A 22,332-nucleotide genomic window follows, 5' to 3' on the forward strand; every position below is an offset into this window, starting at 1 on the left:
CTTTTTATTTTGTGTTAACATTATAAAAATTATAACTTATAATATATACACTTAAAAAGAGTCTTTGAGGTTAGAATAGTTTTGGAATCTAACTATTTTTTTTAATTTCATGTAATTAAAAACAAACCTATATAATTAATTATTAATTAACTTGTAATGTCTTTTAATATATATACATTATATACATTATATATATTGGATTCATTTATAAGAAATATAATTATTATATTATATATATACTAATATTTTTACTATATATATACTTTAAATATAAATATATATACTTTCTATTTTATGTTAACATTACAAAAATTATAACTTGTAAAATTATTAATCATAATATATATACCTTTTTTTATATAAACTTATAATATACAAACCTAAAGATAAGCTGTGAGATTAGAATAGTTTTGAAATTTAGTTATTTTTTTAATTTAATATAATTAAGGACAAACCCATATAATTAATTAAATTAATTCAAGAAACTATAATTATTAATTACCTTGTAACGTCTTTTAATATAACTACTATTATATATATATATATATATACACTAAAATACTTTTAGTGTGTGTGTGTATATATATATACACTTTAAATATAACTATATTTACTTGCTATTTTGTGTTAACATTATAAAAATTAAAACTTATAAAATTATTAATTATAATATATATATACCTTTGTTTTATATAAACTTATAATATATAAACTTAATTATCTAAAAAGGAGTTGTGAGATTAGAATAATTTTGAAACTTAGTTATTTTTTTTAATTTTATGTAATTAAAGAAAAACTTATATAATTAATTAAATTAATTAATAAAATTATGATTATTAATTAACTTGCAATGTCTTTCAATATCTATACTTTATGTATATTGGGTTCATTTATAAGGAATATAATTACTATTATATATACACTAAAATACTTTTAATATATATATACTTTAAACATAAATATATTTACTTTTTATTTTGTGTTAACATTATAAAAATTATAATTTATAAAACTATTAATTATAATATATATATATACACACTTAATATTATATAACTTGAAATGTTTTTTAATACATACATTTTATATTATATATTAGGTTCATTTATAAAGAATATAATTACTGTTATATAACTTAATAATTACTAAATAATAAAATAATATTAATTTTTATTCTAAAAAATAATAATATTAATTTTTTTTATAATTTAATAATAATAACAATATAGTAAGGGGTAAAAACCCTAGCCATTCCTTTTCTTTTTCTTTCTTTCTTCTCTTTACCTAGCCACATAGCTTGCAGCCACTCTTTTTTCTTTCTTTTCTTCCCTCAACCAACCGTTCCATCCTTCTTCTTTTCTTGATTTCTTCATCACTGCTAACTGCTCAGTTCTTCTTTTATTCCTTCTTCTTTTCTTCCCTTAGCTAGCCACTTCGATCTTCCATTCTTGCTGCTCCATTGTTGGTCCTCCATTCAAGTAAATCACTAAATCTCATCTCTTTTTTATTTGGCTTATTTATCAAGGTAAAAATATTTAGTTGGCTCTTGTTTTTTACACAATTCCCATGCCAGAGCCAGAAATTTTAAGGCCATTCTTGAACAGAAGTTTGTACATCATGCTACCTTGTAGTGAAAATTCTCATTTCTTGGACCTCACCTTGCAATCTAAACAATATGAACAGCTGTCAAAACCCTTTCTTTTGCTAACATAACTCCCTGTGTGTTTGTGACAAATTAACAACATCAAATACCTACATTGATTCATTGCCAACATAAAAAAAAACCTTCTTCGTATACCATAGAATTTTTACGATAGCTGCCGTTTAGTCATAATATATAGGACATAGTTTCAAATTAGTGATCTAAACAAGTATAAAAGCTGTGTTCTTATTTTACTCGTTAACTTTTATGTTCAAATCTTTTTGAACAGACTATCTATTTTGAAAATTAATAGACTCGTATAGAATTATGGCTAAAAATTAAGAGATGAGAGTATTTTACCTGAAAAAAATGATACACATTCCAATTGGATAACAATTGGCTGCCAGATGAAGTTAATTGAAACAGTAGCACAACATCCTAGTTTTATATATACTAGTGTGTTACTTGCACGTTGCTACAAGAAAAAATGTTATTTCGTGAGTACTAATTGAAGTGATGTAAACAACTTTTTATGTTAATAGTCATAGAAGTTAAATAAAAAGTTGAAATATGACAAAAGTCTCCAAACTACCAAAGTAATGAGTAATGTTCACAAAAAATATAAAAGCACATTTTAAGCTTATAAATAGACAAATTAATTGGATATATGCACAATCTGTTTCAAAAAAGAGTAAGATATACTGACTTCTTATACTTTTGATCATAATTACATGTGGGTTCATTAATTTTCAAAATAAACACTCTATCCCAAATGTATAAACGACATTAATGCTTAAATGTGAAATATTTAAAATGTCTTTTTTTTTTCACTATTGTCCTTTCTCTCAAGCCAACCAGCGATGCACTCTTACATCGACCTGTCACCCCACAGTCAGATCTGGTCATGGAATGTCAGATCCAATAGGATCTCCCTAAGTTCCCTTGGGAAACACCAGACTAGTGCTTCTTTAGGAAGTGCCACTGATCGCGGGGGCTGGTCGAAAGTTTTTTTTTTTTTGAATAAGAGAAACAATTTCAATAAAAACTTATAATTTATATGGTAATAATATTGAAAATTAATGAAAGGTAAAATTGTTTTAAAAATATTACTATATCATTAAACTAATAAAAGTATTGACGGTTGATTAAGGGTAGAACTTATGTGTCTAGCAAAAATATTTTTTTGAGGTAGTATTCATTTTGAAAATTAATTGACTCATGTGTACTTATGATCAAAAGTCTTAGAGGTCAATGCATTTTACCTTACAAAAAATTATCATAAAATGTTCATTTGGTCTTAATTATTTGTTTTGTTGTGCTCGTCAAAAATTTAAAGGCAATGTGACTAAATAAGTCACATTAAGTGTTATATCTTGCTAAAAACTACAAAAAAACTATACACAACACTGAAATGGTAATCATGCTTAAACGAAAATTTTTTTGGCAAACTTAAGCGGATCTCGGCAGATGTTCTTGGACATTATCCTACATCAGAATAAAACAGGAAATATATAAAAAGCTAACTCTAATCTATATCAAATAAAAAATAAGCGGATATTAAAAAAAAAAAAGCTGGAAGCGATTGAATTTTGAAAACCAAACTAGTAAATTAACTATATATACTATTTTTATTATATATATATATATATATATGTAGAAGTAAAAACACTCGATCGATGATGTGCATTATATTCGCAAACAGAAGAATGAAAAAATAAAAGCATAAATAATACATAAATAAATAAGGAAAAAACAAAATAAAAGAAGAATTAGTAGCCAAATAGTAGAAGAAAACTTGTGAAAACTAAGAACCAAGAAACAAATAGAAAAAGATAACCTGTGAAGAAGCTAGAATAATACAGCAAAAATAAGTAAAAAGAAAAAAAATCAGCAAGGAAAAATAAGAAGGAAAACCAGGAAAAGACAAGAAGAGAATATAGAGAAGAAAGATAAGAGAGAAACGGAAAAACCTACCAAAAAGAAAAATCTAAAAAAATTATCACAAAAGTAAAAAATGCCATGAAAAATTTATGAAAATCCAAGAATACTCCTCCAATCCTTTACCACTAGGAAAACAAAAAACTATAAACACCCTCATTAAATCAATCAATATCCGAGACAGGTGGCACCCCATTGTTTGCCTTAATGGAAAGCGTAACCAACCCAATTGAAGGTCATGCATTAACCAATTGAACACAACACATGGCAATCAATTAGACCCTCCGAAGACAATTTTAATATATAGGAATAGATATTATGGATATATATAATATAGATATAAATTATAAATAAATCATATATAAATAGATAAATATGTAGATAAATTATAAATACAAATATTACAGATGTAGCAACTATATTAAAAAATTGTTTTAAACTAAGGCTTAAAAACATTTATTGCATTTTCAATCTCAAAAATTTATATAACTAAGGTTTAAGGAAAAAAATAGGTCCATTCAGTTTAAATAACTTTTGTTATGAAATTAGCAAGCAACCACACACACTCATAAGCCACCATATACAACCCCATCAACCACCACACATAACCTTATAAACCATCACAAAAATCCCAAGATCAACATAATTTATAGAAAAAGTCAAGGCATAATGTTTAAAAATCCTTGAAATTATTCAAAAAAAATTAAATAAATTTTTATTCTTTTATCGTATTCAAACAAGTCCCTATAATTTTACTTTGAGCCAAATAAGCTCTTATGATTACTGATTAACTAATTGTTATCAATCAAAATATTATTTGTTAATTTATACACTAACGTGGAGAGTGAAAATGTCACATGACAATATCATTATGCCACATTATCATTCACTATAATATGTAAGCATATCACGTCAATAGCACGTGATATAGAAGAATAAGTGATTGAACATAATTTGAATTTTTTAAAATAAATTTAAAAGCTTTCTAGATATTATAACAGAATTAAAAAAAATATTAATTTAATATTCAAAACCCTCATTTTCAAAAACCTTAAGAAACCAAAAATAAGATGAGATTAAGGAAGTTTTAACGCTATCGGAAACTTTATGAAGGCTTTTTAGGTTTCAAATTTTTTATAAAATTCACAATTAGGTACTTTTACTATCATTATATTAAATAAATTATATTTTTGACTAATTTTGTTAATCAAAGGGATGATATATCCAAACACCAAATTATAACGTGCTATGTGTCTATAACAATATCATATCATTTTCATTTTTTTCTAAATTTTTTATTTCCAGAATTAACAATAAAAATCTAGAAAATAAAATTTTAAAAACAATTGAAAAAACATAACGAAAGTAAGAAAACAATGTAGGAGAGAGAGTAAATAGAAGGATAGAAAGGAAAAAGAGCGCATGGCATTTTTGACACATGTGGTGTGCTATGATTGTGTATTTGTGGATACATTACTCATTCGATAACAAACTTTGTTAAAGGTGTAATCTGCTTACCAGGATTAAAGTGGGACAACTTAATTATACTTTTAGTACCAAATAAATAATTAAATATTCTCCTAATTTCAATTTAAAAAGTTTAATTATTTTGAAAGATCTTTTTAAGTTGGGCATTTTTCCTTTATTTTTATGTTTTGGTAGAATTGTCTTGTGATGATTAGACTTGTTTTTTTCTTTTATAATACTTGAAAAAAAATTAAATTATTTAAAAAAATTCAAATAAACTTTTATTTTTTATTATATTTAATTAAATATTTTTATTTTTATTTTAAATTAAAAATTTTTTTATAACTAATGATTAACTTATTGTTATTAGTCAAAATATCATTTGTTATTTTATATTACGTGATGTTGACATGGCATGTTAATATATTATAATAGATAATATAACTATATGACGTTTTTTATCTTTCACATCACTGTTATATAAACATAAAATGATAAATGATAATTAATCAATGATTATTTATAAAAATTTATTTGATTTAAATTAAAAAATACATAAACTTAATTAAATATAAAAAAATAAAGACATACTTGAATTTTGTTAAATAATATAGAAATTTTTTCAAGTATTGTGTTTTTTTCATATATTATTCAATTTTTTTTTAATTTATGATGTTCCAATATTTCTATCACTCTAGTATGATGACTATTGTACCAATTTGACTTTTATTTGTCCAAAACCATGTTCAATCACCCACCGAAAACCAACCAGAAAAAGGACACCAGGCTCCTCTAAACACCCAATAGCCAACATTTTCTTGCACTGTAAATCACCCATCATTAATTATTTAATCATTCTTGCTAATGCCCATCATTAAACAAACTAATCAAAGCTTAATAATAATTATAAACTGAACCCCCCCAAAAAACGTTGCGTGTACAAAACAATGCATCTCCTAAATCCGGCCACGTGGGCCCTACTTTCCTTTGGATAAACCCAAGCCAAAAAAATCTATTTTATCAAAGAAATAAATGTGGGACCTACTGCTCCTAAGGGGACCCCACCAAAGTTAATCTCTCCTTCCTTGCTTTCTTATCTCATCATCCTTTTCAGTGCACCTACCGCCGACCGAACCTGACTCCAAGCCGACGTGTCAATCATCGGTTCGTCTGGACTGTGATTCGGATGGTCGCCACGTTTGCTTCTCTTGGCTAATTACGCTCTCTTCTTCTTTTGGCTCTTTTCTCTGACACACTTCTCTTTTGGCTTCTGGTTTCTCTCACTTTCTCTGTTTTTTGATCACTGATTAAAACTTTATTTTGGTGAATTTTTCCCCTATATAAATATCAATTCAAGCCTTTGATCATGTTAAGGTACTCATGGAGAACTTGTTGTTTTTTTTTTAATTTTTTTGGCTATTCATATCTGTTTGTTTTTGTTTTTGACGGATAATGGATGTTTTCGACAGAAATTATACAAAATTTGAGGCTCTCTGTAGTTAAAATCGATGCGTAACTGAGAATTTTGGAGCTTTAGATCATTTTTGTTAGATTATAGTAACAAGGACTTCTCTGTAGTGAAAGAAAACGGACCATTTGTTTTCGTCCGAAGGAAACGTTTTTGCTGGAAATATTTTCCCGGAAATCGGAGTATTTAGTTGACGTTCATAGTCCCCCGCTGTATATTTCTTTTTCTTTATTTTACCCTCCTCTTTATTTATTTATTTTTAATTTATATATATATTTTTAATTTAATTTAGTTGAAGTAGTAGCTTGGAGTTTGATTTTTTTTTTTTAGTTAGAGAAATGTGTGAAATAAATAACTAGAAAATATGTTGATTTTATGATGAGATTAAAGAGAAAAACGCAGTGAATTTGAATTTCCGTTATTTGGAATTAACATCAAACTAACTAGAGTACTATCTAAAAGTTGAACAGATTAACATCAAACTAAGTATATAATATTTGTGAAATTGAAACTATTAGCTTTCGTTTGGTAAATGAAAGAAAAAAGTTAGCTATTGAATGGAGGCTTTATCTTGTTTTAAGAAGCCTGCTTTTGGTTATGTTTTAGTTTTTATATTTGCAATAATTGTGTTGAGTTGGTTGTGTCTGTGAAAGTTGGGTTCAGACTTCAGACTTACACATTCTCTTCTTGTTCGCCCCTTTGGGTCAATAAGAATCTAAGTTTTGGTTATCTGTGGTAATCATATGAATTTTCTTTACAGTTTTAATTGTTTTCATAGTTTCATAGAATTGAGTGTATTACTAGTGCTCAATTATTACATAATTGTCAGATAAATAACCTCTCAGTTCGTTATTCTCTGGTGCATTTTATGTTGCATATGTGACAAAGCTCACGATAATATTATACATTTGTTGATTTTAAGGTTTTTTTTTTCTACCTATAGTGATGCTGTTGTCAAACTGTTTATTGAAGTAAAAAAGTCTTAGTATGGTCTTTTGTTTGTTTTCTTTTTGTTTTTGGAGGCAGTGGGGGAGGGGAGGGAGGGGGGATTTTGTGGATTCTGAAATTCAGGTGAGGACTATGAGGAAAAACTAATGTTGATGTAGACAAGCAACAGACAGTAGTTAGTTTATTTGGGTGATTGCCCTCAAAAAACTTAAAATAAAGTCTCCTCAACTATGAACACTTTCATGAATTCTAAGATATTTCTTCTTTTATAAAAAATGAAACCCAAAGTATAAATATGAAGGACAATACATTTGTGTTAACATGTAACAAGTTGCAGTCACAGTTGATTCGTTATTAAAACTAGAAGCAATCATTGTAGAAATGTGATAATAATCAACACAAGTTGGCTACTGACATCTTCCATATGATTAACAAAATGCACTTAATAATCAAAACATTATTGAGGGTTGTTGTTTGTGATGCATGTTCTTTGATGATGATGATGTCAGCTAAATACTTATTCTGCTGCACTCTTTCATTTTTACAGGGTGAAGTAAAGTGCATGTTTTCATTTTTGGTAATTGAATGGATTAGTGTTCTGCCGCAGTTTTTATGACATATATTGATCACAAGGTATTTCCTCGATGGGGGGAGCTTGTTCTAGGAAAAGAGACCAATTGGACAATGAAGATGGTTTACATAGAGGGGTTTCTGGAAGATATTGCAAAAGTGGGAGTTCAAAGTGGTTGACAACAACTTTTACTAGACCTGTTGTAGAAAGTCAAAGGGGAAATGGAAAATGCCCATCACTTATGGAATTGTGCACTTATAAAATACGGGAGGTATAGCTTGCATATATTTTGCTTGTGTCAAATCCTTAGTTCCTTTGTTTGAACTGATCTTCTAAGCTTGGTTCATGAGCAGGATATAGATAATTATGGTTCATTTTCTATGCTCCCAAGAGATCTAAGTCAGCAGATCTTTAATGAACTAGTGAATTCCCAATGTCTGACTGATGTTTCTCTCGAAGCTTTTCGAGATTGTGCCCTTCAGGTAATTAGTGAAAACATTTGGCAAGCTGGATTTCAAAATATTTGTCCAGTTAGTTGTTGATCAGTCTAGTTGAATTGTGAGGTCTTATCTTCTTTGTAATAGGACCTTTACCTGGGAGAATACCCTGGGGTTAATGACAATTGGATGGACGTCATTTCTTCGCAAGGATCATCTTTACTTTCGCTGGACCTCTCTGCTTCTGATATCTCAGATTCTGGGTTGATATATCTCAAAGATTGTGCAAACCTTCAAGCCTTAAATCTAAATTACTGTGACCAGATTTCTGACCATGGGCTACAACACATCAGTGGTAACTTTTTTATGCTCTACCATTCTGATTTATTCAAATGCCAAATTTCTGTAATAGGCAAAAATGAGTAAATAGCAAGTACTGTAACTGCAACCTGTGATGCAAAATAACCATGCAAGTATGGCCTAAGGTTTTGTCATATCGAATTTTGTAGTCTCAACTGCTTTTCAGCTTACATTCTGCCTTCCTCCCTGCTTATCCTTCTACTGTTTCTTCATTTTGTTTCTTGCTCTTTTCTTCCTCCCAACTATCTCATTTAATTCCATTCAGCCTTTTTGTATTTCTTGGTAACTTTCTATGGTCCAGTATATGACATAAAATGTTTCAGGTCTCTCAGACTTGACTAGTCTGAGTTTTAGGAGAAACAGTGGGATTACTGCACAAGGAATGACTGCCATCTCTAGCCTGGTAAACTTGTTGAAGTTGGACCTGGAGAAATGTCCTGGGATTCATGGGGGGCTTGTTCATATTAAAGGTAATTTTCTCCTTTGAAGGTAATTATCTTTATGACTAGTATGATTGTCCTTGTCTTTTACTTTTGGGTTTCCCTAAACATGAATTTTGCATGCCATCTCTTCTCGCACCGTTCTTGAGGCAGAAGGCTCCTCTGAGGAACATATTCTGGAAGGGTAGAGCATTGTGTGCAGTCCTGAACCTTATCTTCCCCTCCCCCTCTTTCTCTGTGTACAAGGGTGCATGGTGGTGGAGTAGATTTGAGTTTGGATTAGTTGGTAGTTTCACATTGTGTTACTCTATAGCAGTGGATATGTTTGAGTCACAGAGTAATGCATAAGAAATGAGTTTGTCATGGGTCTGATCTTTCCCTTTAAATAGTTAGCATAGAGAGCATTTCTGCTGGCTGTTATTCTGGCATGTTAATTATGGATGTTGTGTTAGCAAATATTCAATATTTGGCTGATTAGCACTGTTTATCAATTTACAGGTTTGACAAAGTTAGAGACTCTTAATATTAAGTGGTGTAATTGCATAACAGATGCTGATATGAAGCCTCTCTCAGGTGATTCTTATCTTGCTATTGTCATTTGGTAGAGTTCTTCAGAGCATTCATATTCTTTACTTAACCCTTTCCTTTTGTCTCTCCCCTATAAATATAGTTGTATGATATCAATGTTTTTGACATCAATAAATATTTCTTTTATCTTCCTTTAAAAGAAACTTGTGTGATATTGACCTAAGTTGTCTTATATATATTTCCAATAATTCAACTGCATTCTTTATTATAGAACCTACAAACTGCTCAAACCTATATATATCACTTTGATGCCATCTCTGTTTCTGTTCTATTGATCTCCAGTTAGCTATATATGTTTTCCAAGCTGTGCAATCTTTATTATAGGATCTACCTGTTCAAACCTTCATTTATCGATTTAGGAACATCTCTGTTTGATAATTTTCAATAGGCAATCAAAGATATCTACACTTGTTCAAAGCTACTCTCTCTTTTTGAGTATTTTTAATCATTATGTTCTTTTTCTCTATATGGAATTTGTTATGAGGTGTTGGTGGATGTTTGTTTGTATGGATCACTTGATTACTATAATGAATCACATTTTGAATAAGGACACTTTAAATTGAATAAACATGTGCTTTACACTTTTATGTATCAGGGCTAACTTCTCTTATGACATTTTAGGGCTTACAAACTTGAAGAGCTTGCAGATTTCCTGCAGCAAGGTCACAGATTTTGGCATTACTTATTTAAAAGGTACTTTGTTACTGTTTCATTCACTATCATGCTTTACATTTTGGTATTAGTGTGATAACTTATTTAGTGTATTGCATGGTTTGGAATGTTAAGATGAAGTTGTTCAACCGTTCAACGATGAAAATTCATCCTCTCAACACCCTTCCCTCTTCCTCGGCTGGTGAGCATGATGGCTTCAATCCGAATTGGAGGGGGCTGATATTAGATTTATATGAAAGACAAAAGATTTTGTTTGCCATATGCATGTATAATGTTGGGTAAAATCACATTCTGTCACCCAAAGAGAGTCAAACTTATTAACCTTTGAATTAGATAGGTTTTATGAACCAGAATTCATGTTTTATTTTTTTTAATTTCCCTCTTTTTTGTCCTTTTCTTGTTGTGAATCGCTGATTTATTTTCTTTTATTCTTTTACATTTGCATATTAGCATTGGTATATTGAATTTTTGTCCTATGACAACTGGATATCTGGAATTTGATAAACTTGTTAACTTTCTTCATCATGAGTTCATTGTGGTTTCTTGTGTATATTATGGCCTGCTCAACTTGATAGGTAAAGCTTTAGCAATCTTCTACAATTTAGCAGATTAAAGGAATTCTGAAATTGGCTGTTACTAATTATTGAACTTCTATTTCCTTAAAATTGTTTATCTTTTCAATTATGTTTCAGGTCTGCAAAAGCTTTCTATTTTGAACTTGGAGGGCTGCCCGGTTACAGCTTCATGTTTGGATTCTCTTTCAGGTTTATATTCTTGGCATCCATGATGCTAGTTAGTTGCTGCGTTTGATGATTCCATCAGGAACTGTAATTTGCATTTTGTGCATTTGCTGTTAAAAATTGATGTTTTATTTAAATCAGCCATGCCCTTCCCTTTTCCCATATTAGTATTTTGGTGCTCATGACAGTAACTCATGCATTTTGGTTTGAGAAATTGGTATGGTAACTTCCTGATGGTGTTTTCTTTCATGATTTCTCTTTCAGTTTCAACTTTTATCATGTCATTGTGAGAAAATATTAAAAATAATTGATCATTTCAACTTTAAGTATATGATCTTTTGGATACATTTAGATTAAACATGATATTGACTTGGCCTTTTATTGCACAGCTCTTGCATCTATGTTATATTTGAATCTTAGCAGATGCAATTTATCTGATGATGGATGTGAGAAGTTCTCCCGTAAGTTGGTTTCATACTTTCCCCCATTGCATAGAGTTAAAAAATTCTGGCCTTGGATTTATTGAAATTTTTATTTTGACAGAGCTTGGTAATCTGAAGGTAGTAAATTTGGGTTTCAATGACATCAGTGATGCATGTTTGGTACACCTGAAAGGTACTCCCTCTCTTCTCTTGTGTTTGATAGAATACTGAGCTATGTGTTCTTGCTTTATATATGTGGTCTCCATTGGATAGCAATCTGATAATGAAGAGGCTATTTATATAACAGAAATTATTTATCTAAATAATGGGAAATTATTCTTTGTGAAACATATTAAAGGATTTTGTCATATAGTTTTTCTGTTGGAAATTTCTCACATAATTTGTGGTAGTTACAGTCCTTAATTTTTATTTTTTACTTTGATCCAGGTTTGACAAATTTGGAGAGCTTGAACTTAGATTCATGTAGAATTGGTGATGACGGGTTGGTTCACTTGACAGGTCATTGCTTAAACTGCTATCACCTTTGATTGTAATTTCTGTTTGGTTCTGATTTATGGCAACATCTGTATTTAGGCATGGAGGATCATAGAAACATGAAGATATATGAGTGCTTAGGCAAAAAAAAAAAAAAAGAAAATGAGATAAAGCATAAATTTATTGGAGTTGCCATTGGAAGATATTTGAAACTACTTTTGCTGGCTGGTAGAATTAATTTATAAGAGTTTTCTTAAGGAATACAAAGGCTAGAATGAGTTTATTGGAATATTTTAGTCTGTCTTTTTGGGATTTCTTTTATCAGATTGCCTTGTTAGTTATGTTATGTTTGCATTTGATATATGGTGAAGATGCTGCCAATGTTTAGTTGATATGCACCAATAATTCATTGGAGCCTAATTATACTCAGTATATGGTTATAAAAGAATTAAGTGCCTTGAAAGTTTAAAATTGCTTCATTTTTTAAGTAGAAATAATTTAACTAAATGGTTCCTGCCTTCCGTTGCTTGCTTTTCTTCTGTTGGTATTGGGAGAACATTGGCATCATATACTTCTTCTTCACTATATACCTTTCATCTCCAGTAAATCATCAACTTTTAAAAATGCTGATATTTGCATATTACTGTTTTTGTGTGTTTAGGTCTTCAACGTTTGAAATGTTTGGAGTTGTCTGATACTGAAGTTGGAAGCAATGGCCTTCGCCATCTTTCTGGTAGATATTCACCATCTCTCTAATTGATTCTTTGTTGCCGTTGCCCCCATCTTGTATCCTTCTTTAGAAGCCTTCTCGAAGCGCAGATGAATTTCCATTCTGAAAATAGGTTTATTAAGTCTAGGGAACTTTTACAAAATTAATAACCTTATGATGTCAGTATGATAGGGTTCTTGGCAGTGATGAAAATCTTATTGAAAACTGGTGGTACAAGTATCACAGGGCTAATATAGGCGGCGGAGTTCTCATACAACAGTGATAAATTTAAAACATTCACTGCATTAAACTTATTAACCTTTGACTTGGAAGAAAACATGGTATCAATGTGGGTGAAATGATTCTCTCCAGTTGATGATACCAGCTTTTTGCTATTATTTAACTGGTTTTTATTTTAACTAATCTGTGAAAGAGAGGAATATGAGGTGTATCTTCTTTCTCTTTTGACACCAGTTCATGCGTTATAACGCGCAAGAGAGAAACCTGTGGGAAGTCAATAAACAGAGAGGATTTAAAGTTGTGAGAGAGCAGTCACCATGTTCATTGAGTAGTCTGAGGAACCTTAATGTGCATATTGATACATCCTTGAATCTAATGTTTCTTATACATGATCATCCAATTTTTTATTGGTTTACTCCTTGTAGGCTTGGGAAACCTGGAGAGTATAAACCTGTCATTTACCATAGTTACTGATGGTGGTTTAAGAAAACTGTCTGGATTGTCATCTCTTAAATCACTTAACCTGGATGCTCGTCAAATCACCGATGCCGGACTTGCAGCTCTTACAAGTAAGTCTATACAAAAGGGATTGTTTAGGCAGATTTTGCCTTAAATTAGTTCCAAGTGCTTCTTTCAATTCTTTGAATAGTTTTTTTTATTTTTCTAAAATGAGTGATTACGAAGTAATATGCTCTTGTTTCTGGTCAAAAAGTTAATTATCAGAAAAGTATTGATCTTAAAGTAATTTTAAAGCTCTAGAAATGCAAATAACCATAACATTACATCTTTAAGCTTTAGCAAGCACCTTAGGAAGCTTTTCCTTAAATAATGCACATATAAAGTAAGCACATTCTAATTTGTAGATTTATTTAATTGCTTGTATTTTTCTCCTCCTCTTGAGACAGGTTTGACCGGACTGACTCATCTTGATCTTTTTGGAGCTCGTATCACTGATTCTGGGACAAATTATTTGCGAAGTATGATATATGACACTTGAGTATTTGAATTTCCTTTTGAAAAGTAGAATGTTCTACATACTAGTCTTTCTGAATGGTCAAGAAATATTCAGAATTTTGGACCTATTTTATATGGAATCGGATAGGATGTCAGAGATGGGTATGTTTCCGACACAAGTACATTTTGGTTTTGGTGATCTTTTACATAAATTTTGAGGATCCAAGTGTCGTACCCGTACATTAAGGTAAAGCATAGAGTCATACTAGTCTTTCTGAATGGTCAAGCACCACTATATTGAGAATTTTGGACCTATGTTATATGGACACGGATAGGATGTCAGAGACGGGTGTGTGTCCACACGTGCATTATGCTTGTTGCAACTTTTTACATTAATTTTGAGGGTTCTAATGTCATACTACGTTAGGGTAAGGTGAAGGATCCATATAACATAGTTTTGAACCCCTTCTATTTCCATGTACGATATGTATCCTCTTCCTCTGATATCACTATTTACTTTGGCCTTGTGGAGGTTAATCAGCTTTTGTGCTGTCAGGCTGACCTCAATGCTTTAGGACTACTAGCTGTAGAACATAGAACTAACTCGAGTGCCTTGTTCACAATTTACTCTTAAGATATTATAGTTTGTTTCACCCTCTTACAAGAGGTCTTTAAGACCATTTGAACTAACTATGCACGTGATATTTTGGCTTTTTAAGATAAATTAATTGTGTGTTTATCAAATAGACTTCAAGAACTTGCGCTCCTTGGAAATATGTGGTGGAGGATTGACTGATGCTGGTGTGAAGAATATTAAAGATCTTTCATCCCTGTCACTGCTAAATCTGTCACAGAACTGTAACTTAACGGATAAAACATTGGAGATGATCTCTGGTATTGCTGTGACTTTACACTTCATTTTTTTATAATTGCAAACCAAGTTGTGGAGGTCTGACGCATCTAGTGCACTTTCATACAAATGCAGGTTTGACAGGATTGGTGTCTTTGAACATTTCAAATTCTCGTATAACAAGTGCAGGGTTGCGACATTTAAAGCCACTGAAGAATTTAAGATCTCTGACCCTGGAATCTTGCAAGGTCACAGCAAATGACATCAGGAAGCTTCAGTCAGCTGACCTCCCTAATCTGGTGAACTTCCGGCCCGAGTAATCCTTATGGTGGCGTCGATATATTTCTGTAAATAGCTTTTTATTAGAGGGGAGGACAGCTATGTATGTTCATAAAAGATAAAAGTAGATGTTTGATGTATCTGTACATATGGGTGATTGGAGGTGATTCAAACTCGGCTCCGGAACTAAGGGTTCTTATGGAAAGCCTGCGTACATAGATGGAAGGGATGGTCTGAAATGATCCTTTCAGGGGCTGCGGTAAATAGATGGACGAATGGTGTAGATATCCTTTGGATGATTTAAGAACAGTTTGTCATGTACTGCTGTTGTATATGTTTCTATTGATTCATGAATGGATCGCATTGTATGGTTGGGCCAAGTGGAGGGAGGAATGAAGTGGATGGTATTGTTGAACCAGGGATGGCAATGGGTTCCATCCCGTCCCAACCCACAGTTTTTTGTTTGAAAATTTGGGGTCGGGGGTGGGTTTTACTTTGTAGAGCGTCTTAGCCTCGGGGTATATATATATATATATATATATATGAAAAATAATACTTTAGTTTTAAATTTGTATTAATATAAATAATATGTTATATATATATTTTTTAAAAAAAAAAAAAATTATATTTATATATATGGCATTCTTCATGCGGTTAGACACTCTGGACCTTCAAAGAATGTATGGCTGCAGATGGTTCCCGGACTAATTGACGGTAGTTTTTTCAGCCTTGATCGACGACATTGGATGCTGGAAAATATGTTTGTTGAGTAAAATGTGGTTTTATTGGTATCGGACAAACTTAGCTGTCTCTAATGCGTCTTTTTGTTTGGTCTCACAATGCATGGCAACAAATCAAAAGAGGCATGGCAACATCTCGGAATGAAGAAGGAAGCTTTGATAGCTTGGGAAAAACCTGAGCGTTCTTATGTTAAGCTGAACGTTGATGGCGGTGCAAAAGGGCAATGACAGATCAGGATTTACATGTAAGGTTGGTATCCCCTTTTTCTTACCAGCAGAGCTTTGGGCGTTATACTAGGGTTCAAGTTAATGTTGGAACAGGGGCTCTGAAAAATTTCAGGTGGAATCGGATTCGTTGCTAGCTATTCAAAAGTTAAACCAGCCACAGATCCTTTTTGGATCCGAATGTTAATCTTCTCAGGTGTATTAAGGAAGTAGCTTCAACAGTCCTGACACTGCACCATATCTTACATTTACTGTTAATCAATGTATCAATTAGATAATCACGTACCATGAAAATCTACCTTTAAAACTACACGTTTTTGTTGCTTTATTGCCAATAATTTCGTAAAAGATTTGGATTAGGTTTGAAAAATAATAACTCCATACTAGAATAGCTTGTAAAATGAAATGTAAAGTAACAGAATAGATTAAAGTGAATTCAAAGTACAATTGTTAAAAAAATTTGATAGAATCAAAGATCTGGATTAAATTTTAAAAATTATAATTCGGCGTCAGACCCTAGAATTGAAATAGAATTTTAATAATTATAATCCAATGTGCAGATTGAGATGGACTTATTAAAAAATTGAGTCGAGAATTCGAGTTAAATATTAAACATGATAACTGGACATACATTAAATTAAAAAAGTAATGCGTAATTGGACTTCAATTGCATATTATGCTTCAAACAGAGAAAGAAAATGTCATTTATTAAATACTACTATAATATGACATTTACCTTAGATTGTATCTGAGAAGATATGTTAAATCTACAACTTTGCTTATTGTTCTCAGATCACATAACTTGATTATCAACCTGCAAAATTGTCAAAAGGAAAAAAGATTGGATAAGTAAGGTGAGAGCAGCAAGTAAGCAACTCGCAAATTAAACCCTTTATGTTAACCTTCTAGGAGGTTTAACTTCTAAGAGATTTGTAGCTGTCATTAACAATTGGTCACTGCTGTCTTTTAGTTGAGCAACCAGACAAACCAGAAGGGTTTTGTGCTGCTGCTTCAATAAGCACCACCAATTGTTACAGTGACCCAAATTCAGTTCTAATTCCGAAAAATGGAGAACAACCCAGGTGTTGGATCAACTAGTTTGGGATGTCTCTCTTTCATCAATACTGTTCTTAACAAATTAGATACTGAAAAAGCATACCTAAATTAGGGATGGGCATGCAAGCCAAGCATATAAACGAACTAGTGCTCAGGCAGCCATTTCATCATCTCTAGGCTTTTTCTGGTCCCGGAGCTCCAACTGAAGGTGTTGCTGCCACACTGCTGGCTGACCCGTTTTCAACTGGTGGACGAATGCCCCATTTGTTTTCAGATTCAAGGGGCTCAAAGACAACAACCCCACCATCTGAGAGTCCCAATGCAAATCCATTTGGCTCTGATGGATGCGCAGCAATTACAAGTGGGTGAACATTGGAACTGCAACATAGAGGAAAAGATCATTTTTAAATAAGAATGGTTATCAGAAATGAGGAGTGTGGAGCACATGCTAAATTCAAATGAGAACTTGTAAAGCTGAGAGGCAAATAAAAGTTGCACATGAATTACGGTCTAGATTGACTAGTTATTTTCCGTTTGCAAACAATCTAACCCATATAGCCTTTGCTAATAAACCAAGCCTGAAACACTAAACTGCATTGATAATCTGAGAGAGAGAGAGAACAAAATAACTAAAGCCAGTCCAAGTCTAGACTGGAGTTTGTAATGCAAAATGTACTCATACTCCTTTTCCAACAGCATTAAGTTTTTCGTAATTTAAAACTGCAACATGCAACCCAGTGCATCTAGGTGTGCATGTCATGGAATCCTTTGTACCCAAAATTTGTGCTTTAGCCAAGCTTTGAGACCTACTAACCACACCAAACCCAAATACCTGAGTCAAGCAGAGGAGGGAAAATACCTGACACTAGCAGGAAGATAAGCAGAAGGATTTATACGACAACATAGTCTGAGGTTCACAGCCCAAAACACACAGACAGTTGCATCTAAAAGGCTGGCATATACCAGTTGGCTATCACATGAGAATGTTGCATGAGTTATTGGTGCGGAAGATTCACGTGGGACCCACTAAAACAGAGAAGAAAAATTAGAACAGCTAAGCAACATGACACTGTTCCACAAGAAATCAAACAATGATAACGAGGTACCTGCTTCAAACATTCTAGCTTTGTTGTTTCATATATTGCAAGCTGAGTCTCATGTACAACAAGAAAATGCATCTGGTCTTGATGGAATTGTACGGCCGTGTCTGACTGTGCTGTTGGTGTCCTCCAAGCTGAAACCTGCAAGAATCCGGTCTCCTGCATTTCCCATCCATCGGTGTTCCATACACAAAGCTGGAGAAAGAATGGTAATATGATCAATGAATCAAAAATCAAATTTTTATCAATGATAATACTCCAACTTCCTAGATTGATAGGTCAATTAACTAAGAAATCCAGAAGCAGCAATCAATTTTTCTGGCAGAAAGCAGATGAAACTTCGTTATCATAGAGCAGGTCAAACTAAGGCAACACTAAGAAACTTTATTGAAAGAAACAAATCACATAATCTAGCCATGTATGAAATCTGTCACAGCAATAAAACTCAGAGGAAGCTAATTCATTAAAGCATGCACATAAAATAAAAAATGAGTACCTGAGAATCCGCTCCTGATGAGACAAGCACATTCAGTAGATGAGAGAAGGCAAGGCCAGTTATTCTTTTGGAGTGGCCTCTAAGATTACCTATCACCTGGATGATGAAAATGGTAACTAAACAACAAGTACTACGTCTCTAAATGAGAATTAATTGTCCACAACACGCATCATACCTCATTCACACGGACATTATATATCACAATTGTTGAATTGTCCATGCCTATAGCCATAATATTATTATCTTGTGGGTGGAATGCAAGACAAGTAGCAGCTGGTGGTGGTGGCATGAAAGTTACTATTGTCTGCATGTGTCAATAAAAGTATGATATGCTTACTCAAATAATTGACAAATGCAGGGAGAAGGGAAGAGGAAGAGGAAGATCTTCCCTGCCCCAACAATAAATGTAAAGGAATGTAAAGAAAAAATAAAATAAGGAAACGCATTCCAGCAGTCATGAGTTACCGTAAATGTCAACAAATTAAACAAGGATATCTTTCCCCCAGATGCTGAAATTACATAAAAATCATTCTTCGATAAAGCAAAACAGGGTACAGCATCTGCATGATTTGTGCCAGCAACATCATTTTTCATCAGAATGCCACTTGAAGGTTGCCACAACTGAGGCGGTACACTAGCAGTTGCCTACAGGTTGAAGCAACAATATAAGTATTACAGTAAAAATTACAGTACAAGTCATTTTAAAATATTCTTGTATGACAAAAAGTTCACAATGATGAATAGAAACTATGTTGATATCCTTGCTCCTACCTTCCCATTTGAATTAAGATCACTTCCCTGCCACTTCCAAAGCAAGTGAATAGCATTTGATGCTAATGCCAAAATAGCATTACCCGAATTTGTGAAGATTAACCTTGATATCTGAAATAATCACAGGAAAAGCTGATAAGATGGGGCCCAAATAAAGGAGATGGATCAGATGGAGTTCAATTTCAGGAGTCGAATTTGTCATCATCAGAGTGAATGGCCAAAAATACATTCAAGTCATAAAGCATTATCACAAAAAAGGCTAGTTACATTAAGGGAAATTTTGGTAGGGATAAGGTACACTACAAAAAAAGAAACAGGTGAACAACAGTGTATGATTTCTGAACACTTACAGACAGTGCATTTTATGCAAATATCATGGGCATTTATTAAATAATTTGACTTCAAATTAAATAATCTTTTAGAACCAGTTAATCTCATTGTCATGTTACCATCAAAGAAGGTATAGACCAGAACTTTAAATCAGCAACTTTCCAGTTACAGAATAATCATTTTAAAACCATTTAGTCTACATCTACTTATACATCTTCTAGGACTAAGTGATGTTATGTAGCATTTAGGTAATGCAAATTTACACTTAACTTCTCAATATCTTAATAGATCATTTAACCACTCAAGTACTACTTCTTAGTCAGTTCTCCATTCATCCACTCCTTAATAATACAGGATTAAAGATAGTAAGAACCACAATGTTGTGTCCATTTCATCAAGATAGATGTAATCGCGCTAATACATTTGGCTGCATGATTTGCTCCTCCTCTCAAAAGTGCAGTTCATTTCAATCTCTACTCTTTTTCTTAGTGACCAACATAAGTGTAAACCAGGATCCTACTAGAGACACAATTCAGAGCATGACACTCCTCAGCAAAGCAATGATATCTTAAAATAGTCAGATTTCTTAAATCCAACCAAAGATACAAGAGAGAAGACTTGGAGAGTTTTTCTATACATGCAGGGTAGTTTTAAAATGGTAACAAGTAAATAATATACACAAAAATATCAAGTTATAAATATTATAGGCATTTTTCTGAGGATAGCACTTAACAAAAATCCATAATTGAGAACCAATTGATATTGCACCTGTGAATTACAAGGTATTGCTTACGTTTCTTTATTTATAATGCAATCCACGGGACGCATGAGAGAGCAAAGTAGCTAAATCAGAATCATGAAAACCATCAAATTGGCCAAAGAAAAGTGTAAGTGAAACAGCCAAAACATGCAAAAAAAAAAAACCAAGCCAATGGTTCGGCAGGACAACAAATATAATCAACTAGTCAACCTACCAGCATGTTAGAAAATCTATGAAGCACAAAGGTAATGTGAAAATTTCTATACCTTGGTTACCCTCGAGTTTTCAGGAAGCCTCAAGGTTCGACACTGAGATGGTTCACTGATTTCAGTGAACTTCCAACTCTTTGATTCATCACTGGATTCTTCCCATATTCTGGGTTTAACATGCCCCAAACTCCAGGCATCCCCATTCTGAAAAAAGCATAATGCACAAATCACAAAGTCATGCACCCAGGCTCCACTAGTGAAAGGAGAAACAATGATAACGTAACCGTAATGCAAAATGACGTTGAAGTGCTGCTGTGATCATAATTTTTATGTTGATGATGAAAAAAATTAAAAAAAAAAAAAGAACAATCATGTCTAACGAACCATTGCAGCAATAGTAACCACGGAGGCACCTCTGTCTGCAATTCCAGCACCAGTAGCAGCTGAGATTGGATTTATTGTAGGCTGAGAAAACAACACATCAGAAGACAAGATTTAATTTAGCATCTGGACCTTGTATAGCAAATTTTAATCTGCTAATGAAATTAAATGAGGTAACAACGCTACCTTGGGGGCTTCAGCTAACCTCCCTAATCTGGTGAACTTCCGCCCTGAGTAATTCCTATGGTTGGGTGGTTATTCTGTAAATAACTTCTATGATATTGGAGGACAGCTATCTATGTTCATAAGAGGTGAAGTAGATGTTTGATGTATTTGTAGATGTGGGTGATTGCAGGTGATACAAACTCGGGTCCAGAACAAAGGATTCCTATGGAAGCCTGAAATAAATCGAAGGGAGATTCTGAAATGATCCTTTCAGGGGCTGCGCTAGATAGATAGAAGAATGGTGTAGATACCCTTTGGTCTTTGGAGGATATAAGAACAGTATGTCATGTACTGCTCTCTTCCATGGATGGCATGCAATATATATTCCATGCTAAACGCACATGATGCTTAGTTCCCTAACCTTTTCTCCATTCCATTACCATTTTTATGAGGATGCGCGCTGGTGTATGGTTGGGCAATCCCAACTTTTTGAAGTTGAGGCCTAATCGGACGAGTGCAGGGGTTGGGTGTAGAATGCTTTGTGATCAAAGGCTTAAGCTTGAAGCCCTACTGTTGCCTTTCGTTGCAGGCTATAGGGATGGCAATGGGTTTCATCACGTCCCAACTAGACCTGTCAATATGGGCCGGCCCGGTTCAACCCGGCCCTAACCCTTATGGATTGAAAAAATATGAGCAAGCCGGGTCAGCTCATATTTTATATGGGCTACAAAATGTTCAACCCAGCCCACCTTTTGCTAGCCCATGGATCGGACCGGGTTAGCCCATTTTTTTCAAAAAAATATTATTTCTACTACTCATCAATATAAGTATACAACTATACTATGATTTAGTCCATAAATTAAATAATAAAAATATATT

At 32.7% G+C, this 22,332-nt stretch overlaps 2 protein-coding genes across 7 annotated transcripts in view; one reads left to right on the plus strand and one right to left on the minus strand.

Annotated features, from left to right (window-relative positions):
* Positions 1 to 6,264: 6,264 nt before the first annotated feature.
* On the plus strand, positions 6,265 to 15,881 carry LOC110427039 (Leucine-rich repeat family protein). 3 transcript variants are annotated; one of them, XM_021442401.1, is made up of 16 exons: positions 6,265 to 6,421; positions 8,011 to 8,305; positions 8,388 to 8,516; positions 8,619 to 8,826; positions 9,155 to 9,301; positions 9,770 to 9,844; positions 10,481 to 10,552; positions 11,224 to 11,295; positions 11,661 to 11,732; positions 11,815 to 11,886; positions 12,141 to 12,212; positions 12,850 to 12,921; positions 13,563 to 13,706; positions 14,043 to 14,114; positions 14,839 to 14,985; positions 15,077 to 15,881. In XM_021442401.1, exons 2-16 carry the CDS (start codon positions 8,108 to 8,110, stop codon positions 15,259 to 15,261), a joined length of 1,737 nt encoding a protein of 578 aa, XP_021298076.1. In that variant the 5' UTR covers positions 6,265 to 6,421; positions 8,011 to 8,107; the 3' UTR covers positions 15,262 to 15,881. The 3 variants fall into 3 exon arrangements, with proteins under 3 accessions (XP_021298076.1, XP_021298078.1, XP_021298077.1); XM_021442402.1 differs by lacking the exon at positions 6,265 to 6,421 and adding an exon at positions 6,428 to 6,727; XM_021442403.1 differs by lacking the exon at positions 14,043 to 14,114.
* Positions 15,708 to 22,332, minus strand: part of TPL (Transducin family protein / WD-40 repeat family protein) — a 19,434-nt gene continuing 12,809 nt past the window's right edge. For all 4 annotated transcript variants that reach the window (XM_089785410.1, XM_089785413.1, XM_089785411.1 and 1 more), the window contains 4 exons: positions 18,348 to 18,362; positions 18,101 to 18,267; positions 17,345 to 17,619; positions 15,708 to 16,999 (listed from right to left, as the gene is read on the minus strand). In XM_089785410.1, the coding sequence (XP_089641536.1) occupies positions 17,415 to 17,619; positions 18,101 to 18,267; positions 18,348 to 18,362 (387 nt within the window). In that variant the 3' untranslated portion in view covers positions 15,708 to 16,999; positions 17,345 to 17,414. The remainder of the gene's footprint in view (positions 17,000 to 17,344; positions 17,620 to 18,100; positions 18,268 to 18,347; positions 18,363 to 22,332) is intronic.

Source organism: Theobroma umbraticum, unplaced genomic scaffold (genome assembly GCF_002168275.2).
Source record: "Theobroma umbraticum cultivar Fairchild unplaced genomic scaffold, ASM216827v3 scaffold_228.0, whole genome shotgun sequence".
NCBI lineage: Eukaryota > Viridiplantae > Streptophyta > Magnoliopsida > Malvales > Malvaceae > Theobroma > Theobroma umbraticum.